The 26,760-nt window shown below is 43.3% G+C and overlaps 1 protein-coding gene across 4 annotated transcripts in view; it reads left to right on the top strand.

Annotated features, from left to right (window-relative positions):
• Positions 1-26,760, top strand: part of NLK (nemo like kinase) — a 642,623-nt gene that overhangs the window by 374,525 nt on the left and 241,338 nt on the right. For all 4 annotated transcript variants that reach the window (XR_003858197.1, XR_003858198.1, XM_029612542.1 and 1 more), the window contains one exon: positions 10,218-10,324. Coding sequence is in view for 2 of the 4 variants with exons in the window: in XM_029612542.1 (XP_029468402.1) it covers positions 10,218-10,324 (107 nt within the window). In the remaining 2 variants the exon portion in view is untranslated. The remainder of the gene's footprint in view (positions 1-10,217; positions 10,325-26,760) is intronic.

Here is a 26,760-nt window from a genome sequence, read left to right as displayed (position 1 = left end):
ACCTCAACAGACACCGATGATTTACCTTCACCACCTTCACCCACTGAGAGTAGAAAGCATTCTCCCCCAGAGGACCTTTCCTTTATAAATTTTGTGAAGGAAATATCTGAATTGGTTCCCTTCCAATTACAGACTGAACAGGATGATAGCACCAGATGATGGAGTTGCTCCAATTCCTGGATGCCCCCAAGGTAATCACCTCTATTCCTATCCATCAGGTCCTTCTCGATCTCCTCAAGAAGAACTGGGAACATCCTGGATCAAATTGCTCCAGTACACAGGAAAGCTGACACTATCTATTTGGTACAGTCAGCCCCAGGTTTTCAAAAATCACAGATTGATCACCACTTGGTTGTGGTAGAGTCTGCACAAAAGAGAGCGAAAAGATCAAAGCCTCACTCGACTGTTCCTCCTGGAAAGGAACAGAAGTTCCTAGATAACATTGGTCGCCGAGTATTCCAAGAGGCCATGCTCATCTCCCGAATTGCCGCCTATCAGCTTTATATGACCTAATATAAGAGGGTCATTTTTAAGCAGATACAGGATTTTTCAGACTCCCTGCCTCAGCAATTTCAAGAACAATTATAAACCCTAGTCAACAAGGGTTTTGAGGCAGGCAAGCATGAGATTAGAACATCTTATGACATTTTTCACACTTCTACCAGAGTGTCTGCAGCTGCTATTTCGGCGAGACGGTACGCCTGGCTCAAGTCTTCTGACCTTCACTCAGAAGTACAAGACCAGTTATCCGACCTGCCTTGTGTCGGAGATAATCTGTTTGGCAAACAGATTCAACGGACTGTGGCAGAATTAAAGGACCATCATGAGACCCTAAGACAGCTCTCTTTGATGCCTTCCGACTTCTCCTCAAAACAGCCCTTCAGAAAGGACTCGTAAGAAGTCTTTCTTCCGCCTGAAGAAGTCTTACCCGCCACCAAACAGATCCCGTGCCACGAGACCTTATCAAAAACCGCAGTCTCGTCCAGCCCGTAAACAAAAACCACAAGCAGCTCCTCAACCAGGACCTGCTTCAGGTTTTTGACTTCCACTTAGAGAGCAGCAGCCAGATTCCTCTGTCGCACATACCAGTGGGAGGTCGATTGTGCCACTTCCACAACATGTGGCATTCAATCACATCCGACCAATGGGTATTGGCAATCATTGCTCAGGGTTACCATCTGAACTTTCTCGCCCTGCCACTGGACTCCCCACCTCTGCAGACATGGCGAACATCCGAACACTCCATTCTTCTGGATCAAGAGATTTCCCTCCTTCTCCAGTCAAGAGCAATAAGAACCCATTCCATACTCTCAGCAAGGCCTAGGGTTCTATTCCCGATACTTCCTAATCCCCAAAAAATCTAGAGGCGTCCATCCTATTCTGGACCTACGGGTCCTCAACAAGTACCTCTGGAGGTCCAGAGAGCAGAGACTGGCTCTGCTCTCTGGACCTCCAGAACGCATACACCCACATTGCAATAAGTCCAACTCATCGCAAGTACCTGAGGTTCCTAGTAGGCCCCAAGCACTATCAATACCGAGTGCTTTCATTCGGCGTAGCGTCTGCACCACGAATCTTTACAAAATGCCTCGTAGTCGTCGCAGCCTTCCTCAGGACACAAGGTGTTCACATCTACCCCTGTCTGGATGACTGGTTAATCAGGGCTCCCACTCAGCAAGCTGCTGTCGTCCCTCAATCTAACCTTACCCTAATTTCGTTAGGATTTCTCATCAATTACGACAAATCCTACTTAGTCCTATCTCAAACCTTGTCGTTCATTGGGGCAGACTTGGATACCTTACAGGCAAAGGCTTTCCTGCCTCAACAACGAGCACTGACTCTTGTATCTCTTGCTCACCAGCTGCAGTCTCAGCACTCTGCAACTGCACGCCAATTTCTCATCCTCCTGGGACACATGGCGTCCTCAGTCCATGTCACACCAATGGCCCGCTTGGCCATGAGACTCATGCACTGGACTCTGAGGTCTCAATGGACTCAAGCTATTCAGCCTCTGTTGACCATTGTCCACGTCACCGACTCACTCCGTCTGTCTTGCCTGGTGGAAAAATCAGACCAATCTCCTCCAGGAATTGCCCTTCCAGGTTCCAAATCCTCAAATCATTCTCACCACCGACGCTTCCAACCTCGGGTGGGGAGCCCACATAGCAGATCTGCAGACACAAGGCTCTTGGTCTCCAGAGGAAGCCAAACACCAAATAAATTTCCTGGAACTTCAAGCAATCGGATATGCTCTCAGGGCTTTTCAGGATCACCTATCAAATCAGGTCATCCTGATTCAGACAGACAACCAGGTGGCCATTTGGTACATCAACAAGAAGGGTGGTACGGGCTCCTTTCTTCTGTGTCAGGAAGTTGCACAGATCTGGGCGGAAGCTCTCTCCCATTCGATGTACCTCAGGGCCACCTATTTACTGGGAGTGGACAATGTGCAGGCAGACAAGCTGAGTCGCGTCTTTCAACCGCACGAGTGGTCTCTCCACCCCTCAGTAGCAAACTCCATTTTTCAACAAGGGAGGTATCCTCGAATAGACCTCTTTGCGTCCCCACAAAACCACAAAGTGGAAAACTACTGCTCTCTCATTCTGTTACAGTTTTGGCTGCAGTGCAACCGCCTCACCACCAGGGGTCCCTCTAGTGCTGGCTTTCCATCTCCTCTGTCCACTCTATGCTCTGGGTGTGCCCTTATAACCCTGCCTGACAGTTGCCTCGGTGCTTCGGCATCGAGCTCACCTGGGCTCCCTGCTCTAGCCCTGCACGGCCTTCGGGCCTTTCCTTGCCTTGCCCTGCACGGCCTTCGGGCCTTTCCTTGCCTTGCCCTGCGCGGCCTTCGGGCCTTCTTCCTCTCTTTTCTTACCTGGCTTACGGGCCTTCTGACCTGCCTGCTCTGCTTACGGTGTGTGGCCTACGGGCCTTCTGTGTATGTGTGGCCTACGGGCCTTCTGACCTACTTGCCCTGACTACGGTGTGTGGCCTACGGGCCTTCTGTGTATGTGTGGCCTACGGACCTTCTGACCTGCCTTGCCCCGCTTATGGTGTGTGGCCTACGGGCCTTCTGTGTGTATGTGTGTGGCCTACGGGCCTTCTGACCTGCCTTGCCCCGCTTATGGTGTGTGGCCTACAGGCCTTCTGTGTGTATGTGTGTGGCCTACGGGCCTTCTGACCTGCCTTGCCCCGCTTATGGTGTGTGGCCTACGGGCCTTCTGTGTGTGTGTGGCCTACGGGCCTTCTGACCTGCCTTGCCCCGCTATTGGTGTGTGGCCTACGGGCCTTCTGACCTGCCTTGCCCTGCTTACTGTGCCCTGACCCAGCCTGGACCCAGACACTGCTGACTGCTGCCTGCCCTGACCCAGCCTGAACCCAGACTTTGATACTTGCTGCCTGCCCTGACCCAGCCTGGAACCTGACACTGTTTCTAGTTTCCTGTCTCTCTCCACCTGGAGCCACCCTGCTGGGTGGTGTTCATGACTCCTGACCAGGAGCCCAAGCGTAACACATTCGCAGCAAACTCTCTCGACCCAGAGATGCATTCTCCCTCTCGTGGGCAACCGGTCTGCTCTATGCATTCGATCCACTTCCTCTTCTCTCAAAGACTCTCGTGAGGTTACGTCAGGACAAGGGAACCATGATCCTGATAGAACCTCACTGGCCACGCCAAGTGTGGTTTCCAGTACTTCAGGATCTCTCCATCCGCAGGCACAATCCCTTGGGAAAGGACCCACTTATGATCACTCAGAACGACAGGAGCCTACGCCATCCCAATCTTCAAGCTTTATCCCTGACAGCATGGATGTTGAAAGGTTAATCCTTCAACCACTTATCCTTTCTGAATCAGTTTCCTGTGTCTTGATTGCTTCACGGAAGCCTTCCACGAGAAAATCTTACTCTTACAAATGGAAAAGATTCACGTCATGTTGCTCTTCTCAGTCTCTTGACCCCTTTTCCTGTTCAATCCCGAAGTTTCTGGACTATCTCTGGCATCTATCTGAGTCAGGTCTAAAGACTTCTTCCATCAAAATGCATGTCAGTGCGGTAGCCACCTTCCATAAAGGTGTCGGGGACATCCCTATATCAGTACAACCCCTTGTAACACGCTTTTTGAAGGGCTTGCTCCATATCAAGCCTCCAGTACGTCCTCCGGCCCCTTCTTGGGACCTTAATCTGGTTTTGGGTCGACTCATAAAACCACCGTTCAAGCCTCTTCACTCTTGTGACCTTCGATATCTCACATGGAAAGTGATTTTCCTTTTGGCTATCACTTCAGCTCGCAGAGTTAGTGAATTTCAGGCTCTAGTTACCTATCCGCCTTACACTAAACTTCTGCAAGACCAGGCGGTACTCCGCACTCACCCTTAGTTCTTGCCTAAGGTAGTATCGGAGTTTCACATTAATCAATCCATTATACTACCTACCTTTTTTTCCCAGGCCCCATGCCAACCCAGGAGAACAGGTTCTGCATACCCTTGACTGTAAACGGGCTCTAGCGTTTTACCTAGACCATACAGCTGTCCACAGGGAAAGCACTCAATTGTTCGTCTCTTTCCACCCTAACAAGTTAGGGAAGCCGGTGAGTAAGCAGACTCTCTCCTCCTGGTTAGCGGACTGCATATCCTTCTGCTATCAGCAAGCGGGCATTCCATTCCAAGACCGTGTTAAAGCACATTCTGTGAGGGCCATGGCGACTTCAGTAGCACACTATGATTGGTGCCGCTTCCTGACATTTGCAGGGCTGCTACCTGGAGTTCTCTCCACACCTTTGCAGCCCACTATTGCTTGGACAAAGCCGGAAGACAAGATTCCATCTTCGGCCAGTCTGTCCTTCGTAACCTGTTTACAACTTGACATACCAACACCCTTCCGCCTGCCCGGTGGGGTTCAGGTTTTGGGTCGGCTCATGAAACCACCATTCGAGCCTCTCCAATCCTGTGACCTTCGCTATCACATGGAAAGTGATTTTCCTTTTGGCAATCACTTCGGCTCGCAGTTAGTGAGTTACAGGCCCTAGCTACCTATCTGCCTTACACTAAACTTCTGCAGGACCGGGCAGTACTCCGCACTCACCCTAAGTTTTTGCTTAAGGTAGTATCAGAGTTTCATCTCAATTAATACATTATACTACCTACCGTTTTTTCCCAGGCCCCATTCCAATCCAGGAGAACAGGCTCTGCATACCCTTGACTTTAAACGGGCTCTAGCGTTCTACCTAGACCGTACAGCTGCCCACAGGAAAAGCACTCAATTGTTTGTCTCTTTCCATTCCATCAAATTGGGGCAGCCTGTGTGTAAGCAGACTCTCTCCTCCTGGTTAGCGGACTGCATATCCTTTTGCTATCAGCAAGCAGGCATTCCACTTCAAGACCGTGTTAAAGCACACACTGTGAGGGCCATAGCGACTTCAGTAGCACACCTACAATCGGTGCCGCTTCCTGACATTTGCAGGGCTACCACCTGGAATTCTCTCCATACCTTTACAGCCGACTATTGCTTGGACAAGGCCAGAAGACAAGATTCCATCTTCAGCCAATCTGTCCTGCGTAACCTATTCACAACTTGACGTACCCTTCCGCCTGCCCGGTAGGGTTTAGGATGCCCTCAGCCAAATTTCACCCCAATTCTTGTGCCTTGCACACCTGGGTACATTTGGTGCACACTCGGACATCCTCAGCTTGGTACTCACCCATATGTGAGGACTACCATCCTGCTTGTCCTGTGAGAAAGCAAATGTTGCTTACCTGTAACAGGTGTTCTCACAGTACAGCAGGATGTTAGTCCTCACGAAACCCGCCCGCCGTCCCGCGGTGTTGGGTTCGTTACGTTTCTTATTTTATTTTTCGGCACTTCCTGTAGCTTTTTAAACAAGACTGAAGGGGGAGCCCTGCTGGCTGCAGGGTTGGTGCCATGCTGGGCCTGCCCAGTAGGGGCCAGTCAAAGTTCTAGAAACTTTGACAAAAGTGTCCGTGATTGGGCTCCATCCTGTGATATCACTCATATGTGAGGACTAACATCCTGCTGTTCTGTGAGAACACCTGTTACAGGTAAGCAACATTTGTTATCCCTAACCATCCCCACTGCCATGCTGCTTTTCTCTCCCTATGTATTCGCTTCTACTGTTAACTATAGATTATATATTTATTCTGGATTTAGAGACAGGAAATCTGTATTATCTTACTGTTATTTTTATTTTTTGCAGTTTACTTTGCAGAAAATTTTAATTGTGTAAGGCATATTCATTGGAAACACTGAAATTTCTTATTTGGCTCTTATCGTTATCTTCCCAGCATTCTTAGGCTCCCAGGTTCCACATCACTTTGGTTTTAAGTACTATATGACATTCCATTGTGGTTTCTTGGCTAATCTCAAAATGACAATTATGCAACCCCACTTCAAAGTTGATAACTCTGAAAGCAAGCATTCCAGTCCCTTGTTCTTACCACACTACTTGCCACCTTAGACTGAAGCGGCATCACTATGATTCAGAGGATTATTCCATTAGAACTGAAATATGTTTTTCCAATGTTGCTAAAGATGATTTCCCAATCTCAACATTTTTTTTCTTGCACAGCTAAGTGATGTTCAAATAACTCACAAGTAAACATGGTGATCCACTCTTTAGCTTATTGGTTCTAAGCTTCTGTGGCAATCACTTATTCCGGAAAAAATTTGAACATTTCATGGAATCTTGTTGTACTAGGGGGTATCCTTGTCAGCTGCTAAGTGTCACTGATTGCATGCAGTGGTCAATTGTTGAGAAGAGTTTAAAACAAAATAGGATACAAGAGAAACCCATTGGGACGTGAACACTTGTGCATATAATTTATATATGAAACTGTATAATATTGGTTAAAGCATGAACATAATTTACATAATAAAAAACAATAAAGAAGCTGTCTAAATGGCTGAACATCTGAATATGGTTAACCCATGATTTTGGATTTTCATGTTACAAAAATGAGATCTTGGCTGTTTCTGAGATTCTTGGCTGTAACAAAGAGTGGGTGACTTTTTTTTTTTTTTTTGCACACTTTCAGTGTTCTCAGAATAAAGGCCATAGCTAGTAGGTGACCCCATTGTAAATTTTATGTGCTTTTGAAGTGCAGGATTTTGGAAGATCCATTTGTCCTGAAGAAAACTGGACATTTTTGTAGATTGTGATATCTTGTGTTAGATCCACAAGGACATATTACATGAGCTTTTGAGACCAGATATTAGAGAAAAGCTAAATATTTTTCTGAATAAGGGATTAAGTGGTTTCAAAAGCTTATGGTTTTTGTTTGTTGGTTCAATAAGATATCACAATCTGCAGAATCTAGTATTGAATTTTCAGGAATTGATTGTTTTAAAGCATGTACACTGCTCACTAGTGATGATTGATTAAAAAGGAATTTGAAGAGTATTTGAAAGGTTAGGCAGTTTTTCTTTTTCTTTATATTTTTTCCCAGCAAGATTAATTAATATGGCAGTGCTTAACTAACAGTGTTTAACTATACAGTCAAAAATAATTACAAATAAATCAAGACAAAACAAACGAAAAGGTCATGGGAAAATTGGACCATAGACACTGCATTGCCTCTAAAAATAATCAGCATCTCAAAAAATTCTCCATTGAAAGGACTTAGTCACTGCTAAATGCATCTTTAAACAAATAGGTTTTCAAAAGTTTTTTAAATTTCTCTTTATCGGTAGTTAGCTTAATTTCCTTAGACACTGTGTTCCAAAATGAAGGACCAGCCACAGAGAAAGTGGTCTTGAATAAATAGATCAGTCTTATTGATGGGATCTCAAGCAGATCCTTATCTGCAGATCTACCGCGATGGCTGGTAGATGAAGAGAAGAGAGCTAGCTCAGTTAAGGTTCCTGAACTGTACAACAGGAGATGAATCAAGCAGGCAATTTTATACTTCAGGCACCAAAGAACAGGAAGCCAATGCAAAGATTGAAGAACAGGAGTAATGTGGGTATATACACTAAATCCGGTTAGTATACAGGCAGCAGAGTTCTGAATTATCTGCAAGGATCTCAGTGTTATGTGATAGTCCGTAAAACAACGCATTACAGTAATCAAAAGATGGAAATATTGATGATTGTAGCTTGATGTAAACATTGGGTCAGATTTTCAAAGGGATACGTGCGTACCCCCCCCCCCCCCCCGAAAACCTGGCCCAAACACCCCCTGCGCGTGCCAAGCCTATGTTGCTTAGGCTTCCAGCATGCGCAAAGCCCCGGGACACGGGGGGCGTGGCGGGGGCGTGTCGCGGCCGGCGCCTCATCCGGGGGTGGCGCCATGGGCGTGGTTTCGGCCCGGGGGCGTTATAGGGGCGTGGCTGCAGCCTCCGGACCGGAACATGGTGCTCGGCAGCCGGCCCGGCGTGCGCAAAGTTACGCCTGCCTCCAGCAGGCGTAACTTTAGCAACAGAGGTAGGGGGGGGTTTAGATAGGGCCGGGGGGATGGGTTAGGTAGGGGAAGGTGGGGGGAGGCGGAAGGAACGGAGGTAGGCTGTGCAGCTCGGCGCGCGCAGGCTGCCGATTTTGGGCAGCCTTGCACACGCCAACCCCGGATTTTAATGGATACGTGCAGCTACGTGCGTATCTATTGAAATCCTGCATACTATTGTTCGCGGCTGGTGCGCAAACAAAAGTACGCGTAAGGGCTTAAGTCTACATAAAAGACGTAGCTTGAAAAAAGCAGATTTTACTACATTTTTTAAATGATCGCACATGGATAGAGATGTATCGATAGTGATACCCAAATTGCATCCTGCATTCTTTAATGATAAGGTATGACTTAATAATAAAAGATATAGGACAGTCCATAGGTCTGTGCTTTGACAGGATGATCAATTCTGTTTTGCCGATATTAAGTGCTAACTTATTATGAGAAAGCCAGCACTTAATCACAGAAAGGCAGATGGTTAGGAAATCATGTGTGTACTTCCATGATGTCCTAAGAGGAAAGAAAAGCTATGTCGTTGGTATATAGCTTATAATTTACTCCCAGCATTGTTAGTAGATTACATAAAGGCAGAAGATATAAATTCAAAAGTGTGGCTAAAAGGCAGGTCCCTGTATAGTTTTGTTTTGGTTTTTTTTTTTGTAAATGGCTTGACCATCTTAATTATGTATGATTCCTTGTACTGCAATATTTTTTTAGTAAGCTATATAGAAATATTTTTAAATAAAATGAATACTTTAAGCATACTTAGTCTTAAGTCTGTAAAGATGATTGTTTCCTGTGTACCTCTATGTGACAAGTTTATAACATGTAGAATAGCTTATCTAGGAAATGTAAGTAAACATTAACTGCTTCCTAGGCTTTGCTTTTCTTTCAGGAGATCTCAGATGGGAGGCCAAGTAATATGTGCACCACCTGATATCTGAAGATTTTTCTTTATTTTTGCTCTCAATCTAATAGATTTTATTGGCTGCTTAATATTTTGATTTCAAATATTGTTTTTTTTAAATACTTTTTAAAGTATAAGATACATTACATAATCTTTAAAGCTCCATTTCCTCTTGTTAGCCTTACAAGCTAGGCAATTTTGTATTCTTTTCCTATATATTTAATGTCTGCTGTACTTGGGCCTGGATTTAGGAATAGGCAACATAGCAAATTGCCTCTGGGACCAAATTTTCATAGGCACTGGAACATCGCTGCTGATTTTCCTCTAACTGGGCTTGTTCCTGCATGGCACTGGTCCGCCACAGCAGCTACTTAAAAAAAAAAAAACAACATTTAGTGCAGGGCTTAGAAACCTTCTTGCGCTGGCAGTCCGAGCAGTGCCCCACCACTTGCATGTATTTCTATGGTAATAGGAAAACTAGGCAGAAGGAAGGGGGGCAGAGCACCTCTAGGCCTGTCAGCTCATGAGGGTTCCCAGGCTTCACACTTTACTTTTTCTATTTCTTTTAATAGCTGCTGTTGCAGACTGGTGTCAGGACTCAGGTAAGGGAAGGATCTGGGCAGAGAAGGTGCACACTTCTGGTGACCTGGGAAGAGGGAAACATTCCCCTGTACCCTAGGCATATTTGAGGGTGGCAACCTCCTCCCAGCCTTGCCTATGGGTACCAGCTTATTAAATGCAACCCCGACTGTACTACATTATTAACTTTTATTTTTTAAATTGTTCTTGATGTTTCTCTAAATTTCAAAGGTATTTTTTGCATTCACATATTCTCTGTTGTCCTTAACTAATAACCTGAAGATATGTGGTTACAGAATTGATGCAAAGTGATCTCCACAAGATTATTGTCTCTCCTCAGCCACTCAGTTCGGATCATGTCAAAGTTTTTCTTTACCAGATTTTAAGAGGTATGGTTATGAAAACCAATTTTTAGAACTAGATCATTGTAGAATAAAATTAAAATGTATTTGAAAACTTTTATTAATATAATAAACTGTTAAGCTTCCTATCTTTCCCCTCATATGTTCCTCAACCATAATAAAGTATCCTGCATAAAAACACATTTTAAGAGTAGGGTTGTATAATCTTCCATTTTTACTTGCTAATGGAATACTCACCTGATTTACTTGTCAGTGGGAGCATTTTTAGATATTTAGGGTATGAACTTTCAAAGCCATTTACATGCAAAAAAAGGTTTGATATACATAAGTGGTTGTTATAAAATTGCCCAGGACTCAGTGTGTGTAAAAGTACATGTGTAACCTGATTTCATGGGTACTTTATGTGCACTACGGATAGATATGCCGGAGGGGGTGGAGTTTGGGACTTAGGTGAATGCTCTTGAAAATAATCAAGTTTGTGTGTAAATTAAACCTCACAAGTCAAGCCCTATGAAGATCTGGTATAACGTTGTGCAGATTATTTTGAGTGGTGAAGGGCGTTTACCTGAGCATTTTCAAAGAAAACTTATGCCTTTACTTTCACTTTGAAAATGTGGGATAAAGTCTGCATGTAAATGTTATACAGAGACTTCACTACAACCCTCACAGTTATAAATTTACCCTTTTTACCTTTTATTTGTACTTGTCTTCTACAAAATGCTTGTTTTTATAAGATAAGATTACCTCCCAATCCATTTTATCTCAGCATGGTCATGAATCCTGCATGATCATGAATGCTCTTGGTACTCCTCGAGATAGGATATAGAGGTACTCCTCAGTCAACAGCGATATCTGAAACAAGCATGTTTTCCAGATATTCTTGCTTCCTGAATTGAAAGCTTTCTTACCTTACTGGCTTTAATTTCATGATCACTGATCTATTACTTCAGGAGCTTTCCGGCACATTATCACATCCTTGATTATGATATGTGAATACCAGAAATGCTGGGAACATAAGTGGTCCTTTGACAAGAAAAGCAACCTCATTGGAAAGTAAAGTGAAGCCTATTTCAGGAGCTGACATCAAACAACATTAGAAAGCCATTGTTTAATGATTGCTACTTGTGCAAGAATTGTCCTAATGCATTTTTATTGTGCAGTAACTGAGCATGAAAGAGAGAGATTTTTAGACCATAAACAGAGCATATATAGTCTATAAGTCATTGAACTACCTCATGCAAACAATCCAAAGATCTCATTTTGACAAACTGACTTTTAACACCAGAGGCACACTTTAAAGAAGATAGTATCAGTTGAGCAGGTCCTCTAATCTGAAATATATTTTGATAACCTGTGGAATCTGTAGCCAGATGACATGATCAAAGCAACTAGCATAGTAAGGTTTAAAAGAAGTTTGGACAAATTCCTTGGGGAGAAAAGTCCATAAACATTATAAGCCAAGTGGTTTAAAAATCTATTATCCCAGGAAGCAAGTAACAGGAAATAGGTTTACTTCCTAGGCTCTTGCAAGTATTTGCAACTCAGACTGGCCATTGTCAGAGTGAGGATGCTGGGCTTGATGGGCCTTGGTCTGACCCAGCATGATATTTTCTAAGTTCTTATAATAGTAACTACAAAAAAGTTTAATACTTTAAAATAAAATCCTCCAGTTTTTATATGATTTTTGAGGCTTTTAGTTTTATAAAGGGAGAGGATAAGGGGTGCTAATTAATTAATTGATTGGGTGGTTGATGAAGTAATGGTTGCTTAGCCCCTCAATGAGAGGGGCCTAGCCAGATTGTTGAGTGATTGGCAGTTCAATTATGTATATATTATTTTTTATGTATTTGATCTTTTTAGGATTTATTTGATTATTCACAGAGAGACAGTTACAATTCTGTAAACAGTTGGGCGTAGGAGTAACCTGAACAAAGCGGCAGTTAAAACCTTAAACATTTTACTGGGCAAACTGGATGGACCATTTGGGTCTTTATCTGTCATTTACTGTTTTTTTATGTATTCTCAAAAAATAAGCAAGATATTAAGCCCTTGCAGATGGGTGATGTCATCTGATGGAGTCCAACCAATGAAAATTACTACAAAGCTAGAAGCTTTTGGCTGGCTCCGCTGATCATATATGTGCCATCACACAGGGCCACCTCAGTTCTAGTTTTTCCATCAAGTTGAACAGTCACACGAGTTTTTTGCTGAGAAGAATTTTTCTAAATTCATTATATTGGTTTGCTTTTTTAACCTCTTTAGGTTACTAGGTAGGATTTTTTCCAATCAAATTGTTTTCATTTTTCATAGACCACATCGGTATCTGTGCAGTATCATGTGTTGTTTTTTTTTTGTAAAATAATCATTTGATTTTGCTTCATTAATTTTTTGGCTGATGCCCAAAAAGAGAAGAGGGCCAGCAGCTTCACAAGTCCCCTTGATAGATATGTGCTGTACCTGGAGAATGACCACGACCTCTCTCTTCTACAAGTAGGAAAATAACTCCCAGAAAGTATTGTTCTCCTCCCCCACCCCCTGGGATTTAATGGAAAAGCTCTTCAGGAAAAGTAAATACAGCCCATTAGCAGTAAAAAGCCCAGGAGTTGCATCAGTTGCTAGTGATGTAGTGTCATTGAGAACTCATCAATCTTCCACAACATTGAGCACCCACAGAAGCCAGGGAGACACCATTATCTGGTTTATCTGATGAAAGCAAAGGATTCTACTTCATTGATATTGGTACCTAGCAAAGGACAGGAATTCTCCGCATCTGTCTGCATGCTAGGAGAGGGGAGAATCTGGCTGTGGTTGTAAATCTCCCAAAATGTTCCAATTTGTCATCTCTGGGGAAACTAATAGAGAGAGCTGTTTTTAGGCAATGAAAGATTACTTGCATGATCATAATATCTTCCACCCAAATCAGAGTGGGTTTCATACTGATTACAGCACTGAAACAGTTTTAGTTTCTGTTCATGATTATCTTCTCAGCGTTCTTGATTCGGGAGGGCAGTGGTTGCCTTATACCTCGAATTGTCTTTCATTTTTGATTTAGTAAATTATGACATTCTTCTCCAGCGTCTTAATTCTTTTGGACTGACAGGGGTAGTCCTTCACTGGTTTTCATCTTTTCTTTCTTAGAGAAATCAACAGGTAAGGGTGGGTTTTCTTAGTTCTGAGTGGTACACTAGATGTAGGCATTCCCCAATGTTCCGTGTTGTCCCCCACTCTTTTTAATCTCTACCTCAATCTTTGGGTAAACCGTTAGATACTTTTGATTTTTTTTTTCAAGGTTATTGCTGATGATATTCCAGCAGTATTTTGAACTTGGGTATACTTCCTGTTTGTCAGCTGTTAACAATTGGCTGTTAGAGAATGCTTTGGTACTTAATTTGGCAAAAATCAAGGCTATTTATTTTTTTTCACAAATCAAGACATGATGGATTGCCTAGCATTTCTATGGTTGATGTTACCATTGAATATGTTGACCAGATCCCGAACTTGGGATTCTACTCCGACCCCTTATTGACCTGGAAGAAGCAATTTAACATTGTACTTTCATCAGAATACTTTAAGCTGAAACAACTAAGGCACATTAGATCCTTAATTGATCCAATTTTTGTACTTTACTTCAGGCGTTTGTTCTGACAACCCTTGATTATGGTAATTCCTTGTATTCTGAGATTCCGAAACACAAATTGTGAGTTTTACAGCTCTTGAAAAAGTCAACCGATAGGTTGGTTCTGAATGCTCCCAGACAAATTCATGTGACACCTTTGTTTCAACTTCATTGGCTGCCTGTAGAACAGAGGGTTAAGTTTAAAATCCTGACCTTGAGCCTGGAGGAGTCAAGATGGCGACCTAGATGGGAGCACAGCATTTGCCCACTCCCGAATTTTGGACAATTTTTTGCCTTATTTCAGCAGCTGTGACCACTGGAACAGTGTAATGCCACCAAAGAGGAACGGCAAAGTAAGGGCATACCCCTCTAGCTCAACTTTCCCCACGGGGCAAAGAACGATCCAGCAGTGCACCGGAGCTACTTCAAAGAATGGGGCAGGAGTACCAGCTGTTAGGGCAGATGAAGGAGAAACCACGCTAACCTCGGAAGAAGTGACCCTCAGCCCCCTTGATGATCAGTTACCTCCGGCCACGCAGGAGACGTCAACTCCGCGCTCTGGCGGGATCCCCAAAGTGGGACTCCGTGTTTTGGAGGAGGAGGGAGCGGTGTCGACTTCTGATCCTGTGCCAAGCTCCTTAGGGACAGCTGGGAGCATTGCAGGAGTTTTAGATCTGGAAGGAGTGGAAACCCAGGAGTTGGGAGTAGATGTGAGGCCTGGAGGTAAATCTTCTTCCCTCCCTGGACTAGACTTAACATCGAAGAAGCCGGGTGTGGTAACTTTGGATTCCCTCTGGGACTTAACCTCAACAATGGTGAGAACTTTTTCAGACATTTCATTAAAAATCAACTCCCTATCTCTACAAATGGAACAAATGAATAAGAATGGTGAAATAACTCATCAGGAAACGATGGAAAAATTTAAAAATATAGAATGTGAATTACAGCAGGTTATGTCTGTACAATCCACCATTATTCAAGATTGTGGTTTAATTAATAGGAAGGTAGAAGTTATTGAAAACGCCCTAAGACATCTAAATCTTCGTTTATTAAACTTTCCTAGGGCTGTGGGAGAGATTCCATGAATTACAGTAAAAAGATATTTCCTTGAGGTGTTAGAATATTCATCTGAAACAGCTCCCCCCTGCCCCCCCAGATAAAGTTTATTTTTTGCCAACTTGGGCCAACCCACAAGGGCAAGCAGCAATGGTGGATTTAGGAAACTTAACTGACCTTTTGGAAACCTCAACCTATGAAATAGAGAGAGCAAGGCTGCTGATTTCTTTTTTCAGCAAGAAAGAACTGAGCGATGTAATGCGATCTTATTTTAAGAAATTAAATATTCTTTTCATGGGACAAAAAAATCAGGATTTTCCCGGATATGACAAGATCCACACAACAGAGAAGAAAAAGCTTCCTGAAGCAATGCCAGGAAGATTTAGCTTTAGGAATGACATACCATCTGAGATTCCCCTGTAAATGTGTGATAAAATTCAACAGAAATAGTTATGTATTTTTTCAACCGAACCAGTTGAAAGGTTTTTTGGAATCCAAGAGGGTTTTGCTGCAAGCTAGCAATGTCTAGAGTTTGATTATCATATTGTAAAATGTAGTAGTGTTGGGTTAAGCCTTTCAACTATAGATTTCCTGTATTAGCTCCTAATTTACTTATGATACCTCCCCCATTAACAGAGGTCTAATGGGTAGTTTAAGAACATAAGAACATAAGAAAATGCCATACCGGGTCTGACCAAGGGTCCATCAAGCCCAGCATCCTGTTTCCAACAGTGGCCAATCCAGGCCATAAAAACCTGGCAAGTACCCAAAAACTAAGTCTATTCCATGTAACCATTGCTAATGGCAGTGGCTATTCTCTAAGTGAACTTAATAGCAGGTAATGGACTTCTCCTCCAAGAACTTATCCAATCCTTTTTTAAACACAGCTATACTAACTGCACGAACCACATTCTCTGGCAACAAATTCCAGAGTTTAATTGTGCGTTGAGTAAAAAAGAACTTTCTCCGATTAGTTTTAAATGTGCCCCATGCTAACTTCATGGAGTGCCCCCTAGTCTTTCTACTATCCGAAAGAGTAAATAACCGATTCACATCTACCCGTTCTAGACCTCTCATGATTTTAAACACCTCTATCATATCCCCCCTCAGTCGTCTCTTCTCCAAGCTGAAAAGTCCTAACCTCTTTAGTCTTTCCTCATAGGGGAGTTGTTCCATTCCCCTTATCATTTTGGTAGCCCTTCTCTGTACCTTCTCCATCGCAATTATATCTTTTTTGAGATGCGGCGACCAGAATTGTACACAGTATTCAAGGTGCGGTCTCACCATGGAGCGATACAGAGGCATTATGACATTTTTCGTTTTATTCATCATTCCTTTTCTAATAATTCCCAACATTCTGTTTGCTTTTTTGACTGCCGCAGCACACTGCACCGACGATTTCAATGTGTTATCCATTATGACACCTAGATCTCTTTCTTGGGTTGTAGCACCTAATATGGAACCCAACATTGTGTAATTATAGCATGGGTTATTTTTCCCTATATGCATCACCTTGCACTTATCCACATTAAATTTCATCTGCCATTTGGATGCCCAATTTTCCAGTCTCTCAAGGTCTTCCTGCAATTTATCACAATCTGCTTGTGATTTAACTACTTTGAACAATTTTGTGTCATCTGCAAATTTGATTCTCACTCGTCGTATTTCTTTCCAGATCATTTATAAATATATTGAACAGTAAGGGTCCCAATACAGATCCCTGAGGCACTCCACTGTCCACTCCCTTCCACTGAGAAAATTGCCCATTCAATCCTACTCTCTGTTTCCTGTCTTTTAGCCAGTTTGCAATCCACGAAAGGACATCACCACCTATCCATGACTTTTTACTTTTCCTAGAAGCCTCTCATGAGGAACTTTGTCAAACGCCTTCTGAAATCCAAGTATACTATATCTACCGGTTCACCTTTATCCACATGTTTATTAACTCCTTCAAAAAAGTGAAGCAGATTTGTGAGGCAAGACTTGCCCTGGGTAAAGCCATGCTGACTTTGTTCCATTAAACCATGTCTTTCTATATGTTCTATGATTTTGATGTTTAGAATACTTTCCACTATTTTTCCTGTTGTTTTAATTTTTTCATAATTCTATGTTACGTAACTAAAGAGGGACCCCATATGGACATGCGGATAGTGGCATGCTGGGCTTGCTCAATGTGGCAATCAAAGTTTCTAGAAACTTTGACATAAGTTTTCTGTGCCGGATGATGTCACCCATGTATGAGGACTAACATCCTGCTGTCCTAGGAGAACACCTGTTACAGGTAAGCAACTCTGCTATGCTCGCATATCATCCTATCAGCTCTTCATGGAACAGTATATATGAAACAAACTGAAAGAGATGGAGGGCATGTCACAGCATCTGCCTCAGGAGATCTGTGACACCCTAAAGCCACTAGTGGACAAGGGAATGGAGTGCAGAAAACACATGGACTGTTCGACCTATGATGTTAAGAACAAAAGAAGTGCTAGACTAGGTCAGACCAGAGGTCCATCGATCCCAGCATCATGTCTCCAATATTGGCCAATCCCAAAAAGTAGATCCAATTTCTTGTTGCTCACTGCCAGCAACAAATGTTGGCTTTCCCAGAATCACCTGTTAATAACTGTTTATAGACTATTCTTTCAGGAACTTGTCTAAACTCTTTTTTTTAAACCCAGCTATGATAGTTGCCGTGACCACATCCTCTGACAAATTCCACAGCTTGATTATGCATTGAGTGAAAAATACTTTCTCCAATTCATTTGAAATCTGCTACCTGTTAGTTTTAAGGAATGTCCCCTAGTCATAGTGTTATTTGAAAGTGCAAATAACCATTCCCTATTTACCTGTTCCACCCTAATCATGATTTCGGAAACTTCTATCATATCCCCCTCTCAATTGTCTATTCTAAATAAAGAGCCCTAACTAGTTTAGTTTTGCTCATAAGAGTTGTTTCATCCCCTTAACCATTTCTATTGTCCTCCTCTGTACATTTTCTAATTCTGCTATATCTTTTTTGAGATGCGGTGACCAGAATTGCAGAACATACATCTAGACAGAGGAATTATAATGATCTCTGTTTTGTTCTCCATTCCTTTCTGAATGATTCCTAGCATATATTTCTCCTTTTTTTGCCCACTACTGCACACTGAGCTGAGGATTTCAACATACCGTCCACAGTGACTTTAGAATTCTTTTCCTGGGGGGTTACTCCTGATGTACAACCCAGCAATTGCATATGTAAAATTAAGGTTATTTTTCCCTATGTACATCACTTTACATAAGAACATAAGAAATTGCCATGCTGGGTCAGACTAAGGATCCATCAAGCCCAGCATCCCATTTCTAACAGAGCCAAACCAGGCTACAAGAACTTGGCAAGTATCCAAACATTAAGAATATCCCATTCTACTGATGCCAGTAACAGCAGAGGCAATTCCATAAGAACATAAGAAAATGCCATATTGGGTCAGACCAAGGGTCAATCAAGCCCAGCATCCTGTTTCCAACAGTGGCCAATCCAGGCCATAAGAACCTGGCAAGTTTACTGGATCGCCCTTTTAAATAATGGGGTTACATTTGCCACCCTCCAGTCTTCAGGTATAATGGATGATTTTAATGATAGGTTACAAATTTTAACTAATCTGAAATTTCATTTTTTAGTTCCTTCAGAACCCTAGGATGCATACCATCTGGTCCAGATGATTTGCTACTCTTTAGTTTGACAATCTGGTCTACTGCATCTTCCAGGTTCCCAATATTTTGGTTCAGTTCATCTGACTCATCACCCTTGAAAACCATCTCTGGAACTGGTATCTCCCCAACATACTCATTAGTAAACACAGAATCAAAGAATTAATTTAGTCTTTCTGCAATGGCCTTCTCTTCCCTAAGAGCCCCTTTAACCCCTTGGTCATCTAACGGTCCAACAGACTCCCTCACAGGTTTCTTGCTTCAGATATATTTTTAAAAGTTTTTGAGTTTTTGCCTCTGCGGCCAACTTAATTTCAAATTCTCTCTTCGCCACTGTCTTATGAGTGTTTTACACTTAACTTGACAATGCTTATGCTTTTTCCTATTTTCTTTAGATGGATCCTTCTTCCAATTTTGAAGGATTTTTTTTGTCTAAAATAGCTTCTTTCACCTCACCTTTTAACCATGCCGGTAATCGTTTTGCCTTCCTTCCACCTTTCTTAATGCATGGAATATATCTGAACTGCGTATCTAAGATTGTTAAAAAAAAAATAAAAAATACAATGTCCATGCCTGTTGAAAACTTTTAACCATTGCAGCTGCACCTTTCAGGTTTTTTTTGAAAATTTACTGTTAAAGCTGTAGATTTACTTATTATCCCCCTTCCAGTTATTAGTTAAAATTTGATTATGTTATGATCACTATTGCCAAGTAGCCCCACCACCGTTGCCTCTCTCACCATGTCCATATTAAATTTCATCTGCCGTTTAGATGCCCAGTTCTCCAGTCCCACAAGGTTCTTCTAACATTCCTCACAATCTACCTGTTTTTGTTCTTTGGTTTTTTGTTTGTTTTGTTTGTTTTTTTTTTAACTACCCTGAATATTTTCATGTCATCTGCAGATTTGCTCACTTCACTTGTCATTTCCTTTTCTTTTTTTTTTGTTAATATTTTTATTGGAATTTAGAATGTACATACACATATGGAAAAAACAAGCCAATATACATAACCAGTTGCGTGTAGCACAAACCTAGTGGCTTGTGACGGTAATATACCAACAATCAACAGTTAAACATATAAGAAGGGAAAAATAAAAAGAGATATAAAAAGACAAGAAAAGAGGAGATGGAGGGGAAGGGGGAAGAGAGAAGAAGAGGAAAATAGGACATTATGTGATATCATACCGGAGGAATTAAACATATAGCATAGTAACAATGTTGTCATAGTGAATTAATGTGAGCGTCTAACAGTTTCCACACCTGAGACCATTTGCCAGGACGACCAAATTTGATCGCCATAGCCTTTTCATATTTGGTATACAAACATACTGTTATTTCACCATAAATGTTCAGATAGTAACTCACTATGTTTCCAGTTTGACATGACATTATGTTGAGCAATGGTTAGAAAAAAATGTAGTAACTTATGATAGGATAATGAGAGTTGAATTGACGGGTTTGCCCCTTTGAGAACAACTATGGAATACGATATTGGAAGGCTGAACCCTAAAATATGGGAGACCTTATCCCAGAGGTGTTGCCAAAAAGTGTAGCCAAAAGGACATTCAAATAGCATGTGAGATAACGTAGCCTTAGGAGCAGAGCAGGACCAACACACATGAGACTCTAAAAGGCCCGCTTTGTAAAGTTTCCAAGGAGTCCAAACCGCTCTATGGAAAATAAAAAAGGAAGTCTGTGACAAACTGGATGAGAGTGAAATGCGGCAAGAGATCAACCAGATGTAGTTCCATATAGGAGTAAGTTCCATTCCAAGATCTAAGGACCATACCGATTGCAATGTTGCCATAACAGGCCGAGAAGAAAAACTTTTTAGGAGTTTATAAAGACGGGAGGTAAGATGTCCTTTATAACCTTGCTTCTGATAAAATTCCCATAAGTATGGGGTCTTATCTAAGCGAGGCGAGTGTAGAATAATATTCTGTAAAGTATCTTGCAATTACAGCCAGGCATATTGTTGAGTATCCAGCAAGCCAAACCGATCCATCAGTTGAGAAAAAGGCAGAAGCTTACCGGCCTCAAAAACTGAGGAAACTAACCAAATATTCCTCTGTTGCCATATGGGCCAGTGAGGTGAGCGGTCCCCAATCTTAACAAGCAAATTATGCCATAAATGAGCTAAAGTAGAGATTTGCCACTCCGACGAATGGGCTGATCGCCTGGCATCAAATTCAGAAAAAGCTCTATGTAAAGACTTTAAGATATGATTAGCAGAGGTATGGGGTGGAAGATTCATACCTGGGAAACAATATAGAGGAAAAGGGGCCACACTTGTCTTTTCAATGAGTAGCCAACGAGGGTGTTCATTACCAGCCTGATCAAAATCAAAATAGTAATAGCCTTGCTGTAGAATAAAAGCCAAATGGTATGAATAAAAATCCTGGAAATTCACCCCACCCTTGTTCCTACCGTTCTTTAATTTAGAAAGAGCAATACGGGGATCTTTATTATTCCACAAAAATCAGACTAACAATCTGTCTACTTGTTTATAAAAGTCAGGTGAAAAAAATACAGGAATCATGTTTAAGGTGTATGTGATTTTCGGGGCTAATACCATTTTAATAGTATCTAATCTACCCCACCACGTAAGGTGTAGTGGGGACCATTGCAAAGTGATATCATTTGATGACTGTAAAATGCTAGATTCTCCATAAGCAATGGTATCCAAAGAGTCTGTGAAAAAATTAACCCCTAAATATTTCAATCTAGTGGGCATCTTTTGAACAGGGAGATGGGTAAGAGTCAACAAAGATGCAGAGTAGTTCAATGGCAGAAGTTCAGTCTTATGCCAATTTATCTTATACCCAGAGAGGAATAAGTAGAAATAAGATCAAACAAGTGTGGAAGTGAGACCACAGGATCTTGCAAAAATAAAAGCACATCATCTGCATACGCAGAATGTTTAAAGACATCAGAGCCAATATGTATACCTTGAATAACATCAGATTGTCTAATAACCAAGAGCAGAGGTTCCAATGCCAGGTTGAATAGTAGTAGTGAAAGTAGGCACCCTTGGTGTGTGCCTCTATGCAAGGAGAAGGTCGGAGAAATTTGTTGATTAATATATAGATATGCCATGGGAGAAGAATATAAATATTTAACCCAAGCCAAAAAAATAGGACCCACCCCATACCATTGTAGCGTAGCTAGCAGAAAAGGCCATTCTACTCGATCGAACGCCTTTTCTGCATCCAATGAGACAGCCACAGCCGGAACTGAGGTTGAAAAAACAGCCTGTTGGATGTGCAAAAAAAGTCGGGTATTATTAGTTATAAGGCATTGTTTAATGAAGCCGGATTGAACAAGGTCAATTAAAAATCCTAATACTCGAGATAGTCTAGTGGCCAGAAGTTTTGTAAATATTTTATAATCAGTGTTTAATAAGGAGATGGGCCAATAATTAGCTGTGTTCGCTTCATCTCTACCTGGCTTAGGAAGCACTACTACACAAGCCTGTGTGAAGGAAGCAGAAGAAGTATCAGTAAGGAGAAAAGAGGAAAAATAATTTTGTAAATGGGGGATGAGATTCTTCTGAAATGCTTGGTAAAATTCAGATGTGAATTCGTCTGGTCCAGGTGCTTTTTTCTAGGCTAGAGAGTTAATCGCTATTCCAGTTTCACAGTGCTCCTGGCGAATCATTTCCGAGGTCGACTGACCCTCCTCGGTCGATGGTGCTTGAACTGGCGTCGATGGAGCAGTATGTTTTGAAGAAAACAACTGCTCCATTTTGTCAAGGCGAGTGCGACGGCCTTTGAGGGTCATTTGTGCACAACTAGGGCAGCGACGAACATCGTGCGAGGGGCTTAAGCACAAAACACAGACTTCATGCGGGTCCGTTATGGGCATGGTCCTCGGACACTCGGGGCATTTCCTAAACCCGGTCGCTATGTTAAAATTTTGGCGGGTTCGCAGTCAGTGACTGTTAGGCACCGAAGCGATAAGCCACCGGGAACCAACCGCAAGTACCGGAAAAAACACTTACCGAGCGTTGGAGGGAATGGAGCGTGATGGGGGACCCCGCTGAGGGATTTTTTGAGAAGATAAACTTCGAATAGTTCAGTGAGGAAAGTTGTGAGAAATTTCTCACAGAGCTCTTAAACCGCTAGGCAACTGCTGCGCAGAAAAAAAGAGACTAAAGGCGGACCCCTGCTGGCTGCAGGGTTAGTGGATGGGTTTCAACTGCGCTTGGATGACGTTGAATCACAGGTTTCTTCCCTTCTTACTGCTGCGTCACTCCCTGCTCTCACAAAAGAGGTAGAACAGCTCAAATTGGATGTCGAAGATCTCTCAAATAGGAACCGTCACAACAATATTCATATCCTGGGAATTCCTGAAGGGGCTGAAGGTAATGATCTCATTCAATTTCTGGGGAAATTGATACCCTCTAGCCTGCAGCTTACATTTGACCGACCTTTTGAACTGGAGTGGGCACATAGAATTCCTTCGCGACCTCTTAAAAGCTCAAGATACCCCAGGCCCATTAACTTTAAGGTATTGAGATACCCACAGGCTCTCCAGATTTTTGCCACAGCTCGCAGCAAAGCGTCTGTAACCTATCAAGGGTACTCAATATTATTTATATCGGATTTGGCCAAATCTACAGCTGCTAAACGCAAAACTATGTTAGCACTGAGACCTCGCTTACAGGCATTGGGAGTGCGTTATGGCCTGCTGTATCCCGCTCAGATGAGGGTTACTCATAACAATCAAACCAAAATCTTCCATGACCCTCAAGATTTAGAAGTGTTCCTTTCTTCCTTTGAATCTGCTGCTTCCATGGTGACTTGAACATTTAGTGGATACTATAATTTATATGGTTTTGGCACTAAATCAGGTGGTCCTTATTCCCTTGAGACTTTGTTAGCCAGGATGGGCTATATTTCTGTTTTTATTATTCTCTTCTGTTTTTTTTTCTCTCAAGGATGATCTAAATGACTGCCTTTTTTTTTGTGGAATGTGCCACATTTCCTTGGTTTTTTGTCTTTTCTTTCTTCGTATAAGATACTTATTGGTAAAGGCCATGGCTTTTTGCATAATTTTTCTACAGCTTTAGTTGATCATTGACTTAGGAGCGAGGGATGTGGGCTGCATTTTGGCCTGCCCTGAGGCTCTTTTTGTTTTTTTCATATAGGTAGTGTGTGTATTGTTTCAACACTGTCTTCTACTGCACTGCTCCTGTTCCCTACTTTATTACTAATGGGACATTTTGCATTTTCTTTTTTTGGGTTTGTTTTTTTTTGCTCTTTTTTTCCCCGTGGACTTTGATTTTTTTACTACTTTAATTCACTTGCCACTTGTTTACCAGAAGGAAAATAAGAGCTGTAGTGTTGTCGTATTTCTTCTCATATTATTATGGTGTCCAATATTACTTCTTTCAAAATAGTATCCTTAAACGTCAATAGCTTCTCGCACCCTATTAAGCGGAAAAAGATCCTTACTTATCTCCACACTTTAAAAGTGGACGTAGCGCTCCTACAAGAGACCCATCTTTCTGCGTCTGAGTCTCTTAAGCTTCAACAGCAATGGGTGGGCCAGGTGTTCTTTAGTTCTGTGGTAAAGAAGAAAAGAGGTACGACTATCCTTATCCACAAGAATTTAACAGCAACTGTTTCACATCAGATGGCGGATCCAGATGGTAGATGGAACCTCATACAACTCTCAATTCATAATGAATCCTTTACAATTCTCAACTTATATGCACCCAATTTAGACAATCCGTATTTCTTTCAGGGTGTTTTTGCTAAATTGCTTCAACTGGATTCTTCTCCATGTATCCTTGGTGGAGACTTTAACTCCTGGACCCGGTTCTTGACAAGAAGTCTGACGCCAGATTCTCCATCTCTAAATCCACTCCTTGCTGCGTGAAGGTCCAGCGGAGGGCTGATCCTGCTTGGTGCCTGTTCAGAGTTCCTTGCTTTAGTTCCAGTCCTGCTTTGTTCTTGCTCCACCCGTGCTTGCATGCGCTCACTTCCCATGGTGTGGCTCAGGGCCCCTCTCTGAGTCGTGCCGGGGTTCAGGGGCTCACGCTCTCCCATGAGCTAGCGGCCGCGCCCGTGTCAGGATCTGTAGGTCACGGTCACAACAGTGGGGAACTATAGTCCTGAGCTTTTATCAGCTTCCAGCCCATCGATAAAGTTTTGGGCATCAGTCACCATAGAAAACCATTTAACTCCATTGGGAGTTACCACCTGCAACTTTGGTTATATTAACGCAGCCTGTACACCCAACTCGTACAGTCTGGAATATATAGGTGAGATCGCTCAGCACTGCGTCAAGATCTGCCAAAAAATCTTGAAAAACTAAGATTTTTTTATTGTTATGACAGAGTTGTTTACCGGACCAAAGGGCTTGCAAAATTTCCTCTTTGGAAGAAAAGTTAAGCACTTTCGTGATTACAACACATGGGCACTCAGATTTCTCTCTGCTGAGGCCTAAGCAATGTGCTCTTTTGAATCACAGCTTGCCATTCGTTTCTGATAGCCCCAATTCCTTTGTAATCCAAAAATCCAAACATTTCCTAGCGTGTAGCAGATGGACTCATTACAAATGGGTATAGTGTGCTCGTGCTAGCAGTTGGAGACGGATCTGACGTCAGCACGTAGTACATATACCCCTGCAGGAAGTGCAGAAGCTCAGTAATTTCCGTCTCCAAAGCAGTTTGGAGCGCCCTCACGCTCGCTGAGCGTTTTTCCAAATTCTAAATTCATAGAAGACTTCTACCTGAAGACGAGCCCCGCACTCCTGCGGTGATACCCTCGGGTCCCTCCCCCAGTTGAGTTTCCCGAGGTGATTTCCGTGGTCCCTTGGAGGTAGGTGCCTCGGTCCGGTGGCCGAATCGAGGCAGGGATCTAGCCCCCGAGTGAGAAGGGCGCGGCGTAGAGGCAGCCTCCGTCCCGATCCGTTCACGCTGAGGACTTGGCCCCCGAGCAAGACGAGTTCGGGCGTGGCCTAGAGGCAGCGGGTGCACTTCCTCGAGCGCGGCGGTGACGGTAATCACCCTCTCCCCCCGCAGCCGGAGACCACCCGGGTCACAGCCGGGAAGCGCCGAAGATCAGGTAAGGCGTACATCTTTACTTTGCTGGTCTTCGAAGAACGAGGATTAGCGGGGTCTGCTTACGTGGTAGCCCACCAAGGAGGTCGCCATTTTGCCTGCCTGCTCGCCGTCGCCATCTGCCCTGGTTCGCAGCCTCGAGCTAGCGTTCAGACAGACTAAGCGCACAGGCAACGGGCGCGTATGTTTGGCGCCCGAAAGTAGATGGGCGCACGTTCATAGGCGCACATTGATAGGCGCACGTCTTCGCGCATATTATAAGACGCGATGGAGTGTATGAGAGCCCATGCGTCCACAGAGCCTGCACCTCCAGAATCAGGCATGAGAGCTCTAGGCCTCTGCTCAGCATACCACCTCAGAGCCACGCAGAGCACGGAAGCAGACTCCCTATGTGCCCAATGTGAGGAGGCCCTGGGAGTTCCAGGCCAGGGCCGGTCCCAGCCCAGATTAATTGCCAGTTCCTCAGGGAACACCCCGGACCTAGCAGGCCACGGTGAGCAGCCAGGGAACCCTAGAGACCTGGTGCCCCTAAGGCTAGAACCTGCTTCGCTCTCCTGGGTGGAATTATTCAAGGGGATTCACGCCTTTGTCAAGCTGCAGTCTGATCCCCGAACGGACCCATACGTACCGGATGACCCTGCCCCTGGACCCTCAAGACCTAGGCACGGCCACCCGCCACCCGGAAGCCCCACTTATGGGGACTCAGATTACTCTGAGGAAGAAGGCGAGCTCCCCGAGGAGGGAGAACTTCCCTCGGGGATAGAGCCATATCGAACAATGAGACGCTTCTTTCTTAAGGAGGATCTCCCAGACCTGGTCTCTCAATGCCTGTCGGAGCTGGCTATCCCGGGCCAAGGCACCCCAGGGGAACCTAGAATGAACCCCCTGCTAGAGGGCCTGGTCAAACTGCTCACCATTTTCCCCTCCTACAAGCAGCACAGCAACTAATCGATCTGGAGTGGAATGTGCCGGAGGCCTCATTCAAAGGGGGTCGGGCCTTGTCTAGCATGTACCCCCTGGACCTGGCAAC

Source organism: Rhinatrema bivittatum, chromosome 8 (assembly GCF_901001135.1).
Source record: "Rhinatrema bivittatum chromosome 8, aRhiBiv1.1, whole genome shotgun sequence".
Taxonomy (NCBI): domain Eukaryota; kingdom Metazoa; phylum Chordata; class Amphibia; order Gymnophiona; family Rhinatrematidae; genus Rhinatrema; species Rhinatrema bivittatum.
Note: the sequence above shows the minus strand (reverse complement) of the source record. Positions and strands in the feature narration are given on the sequence as shown.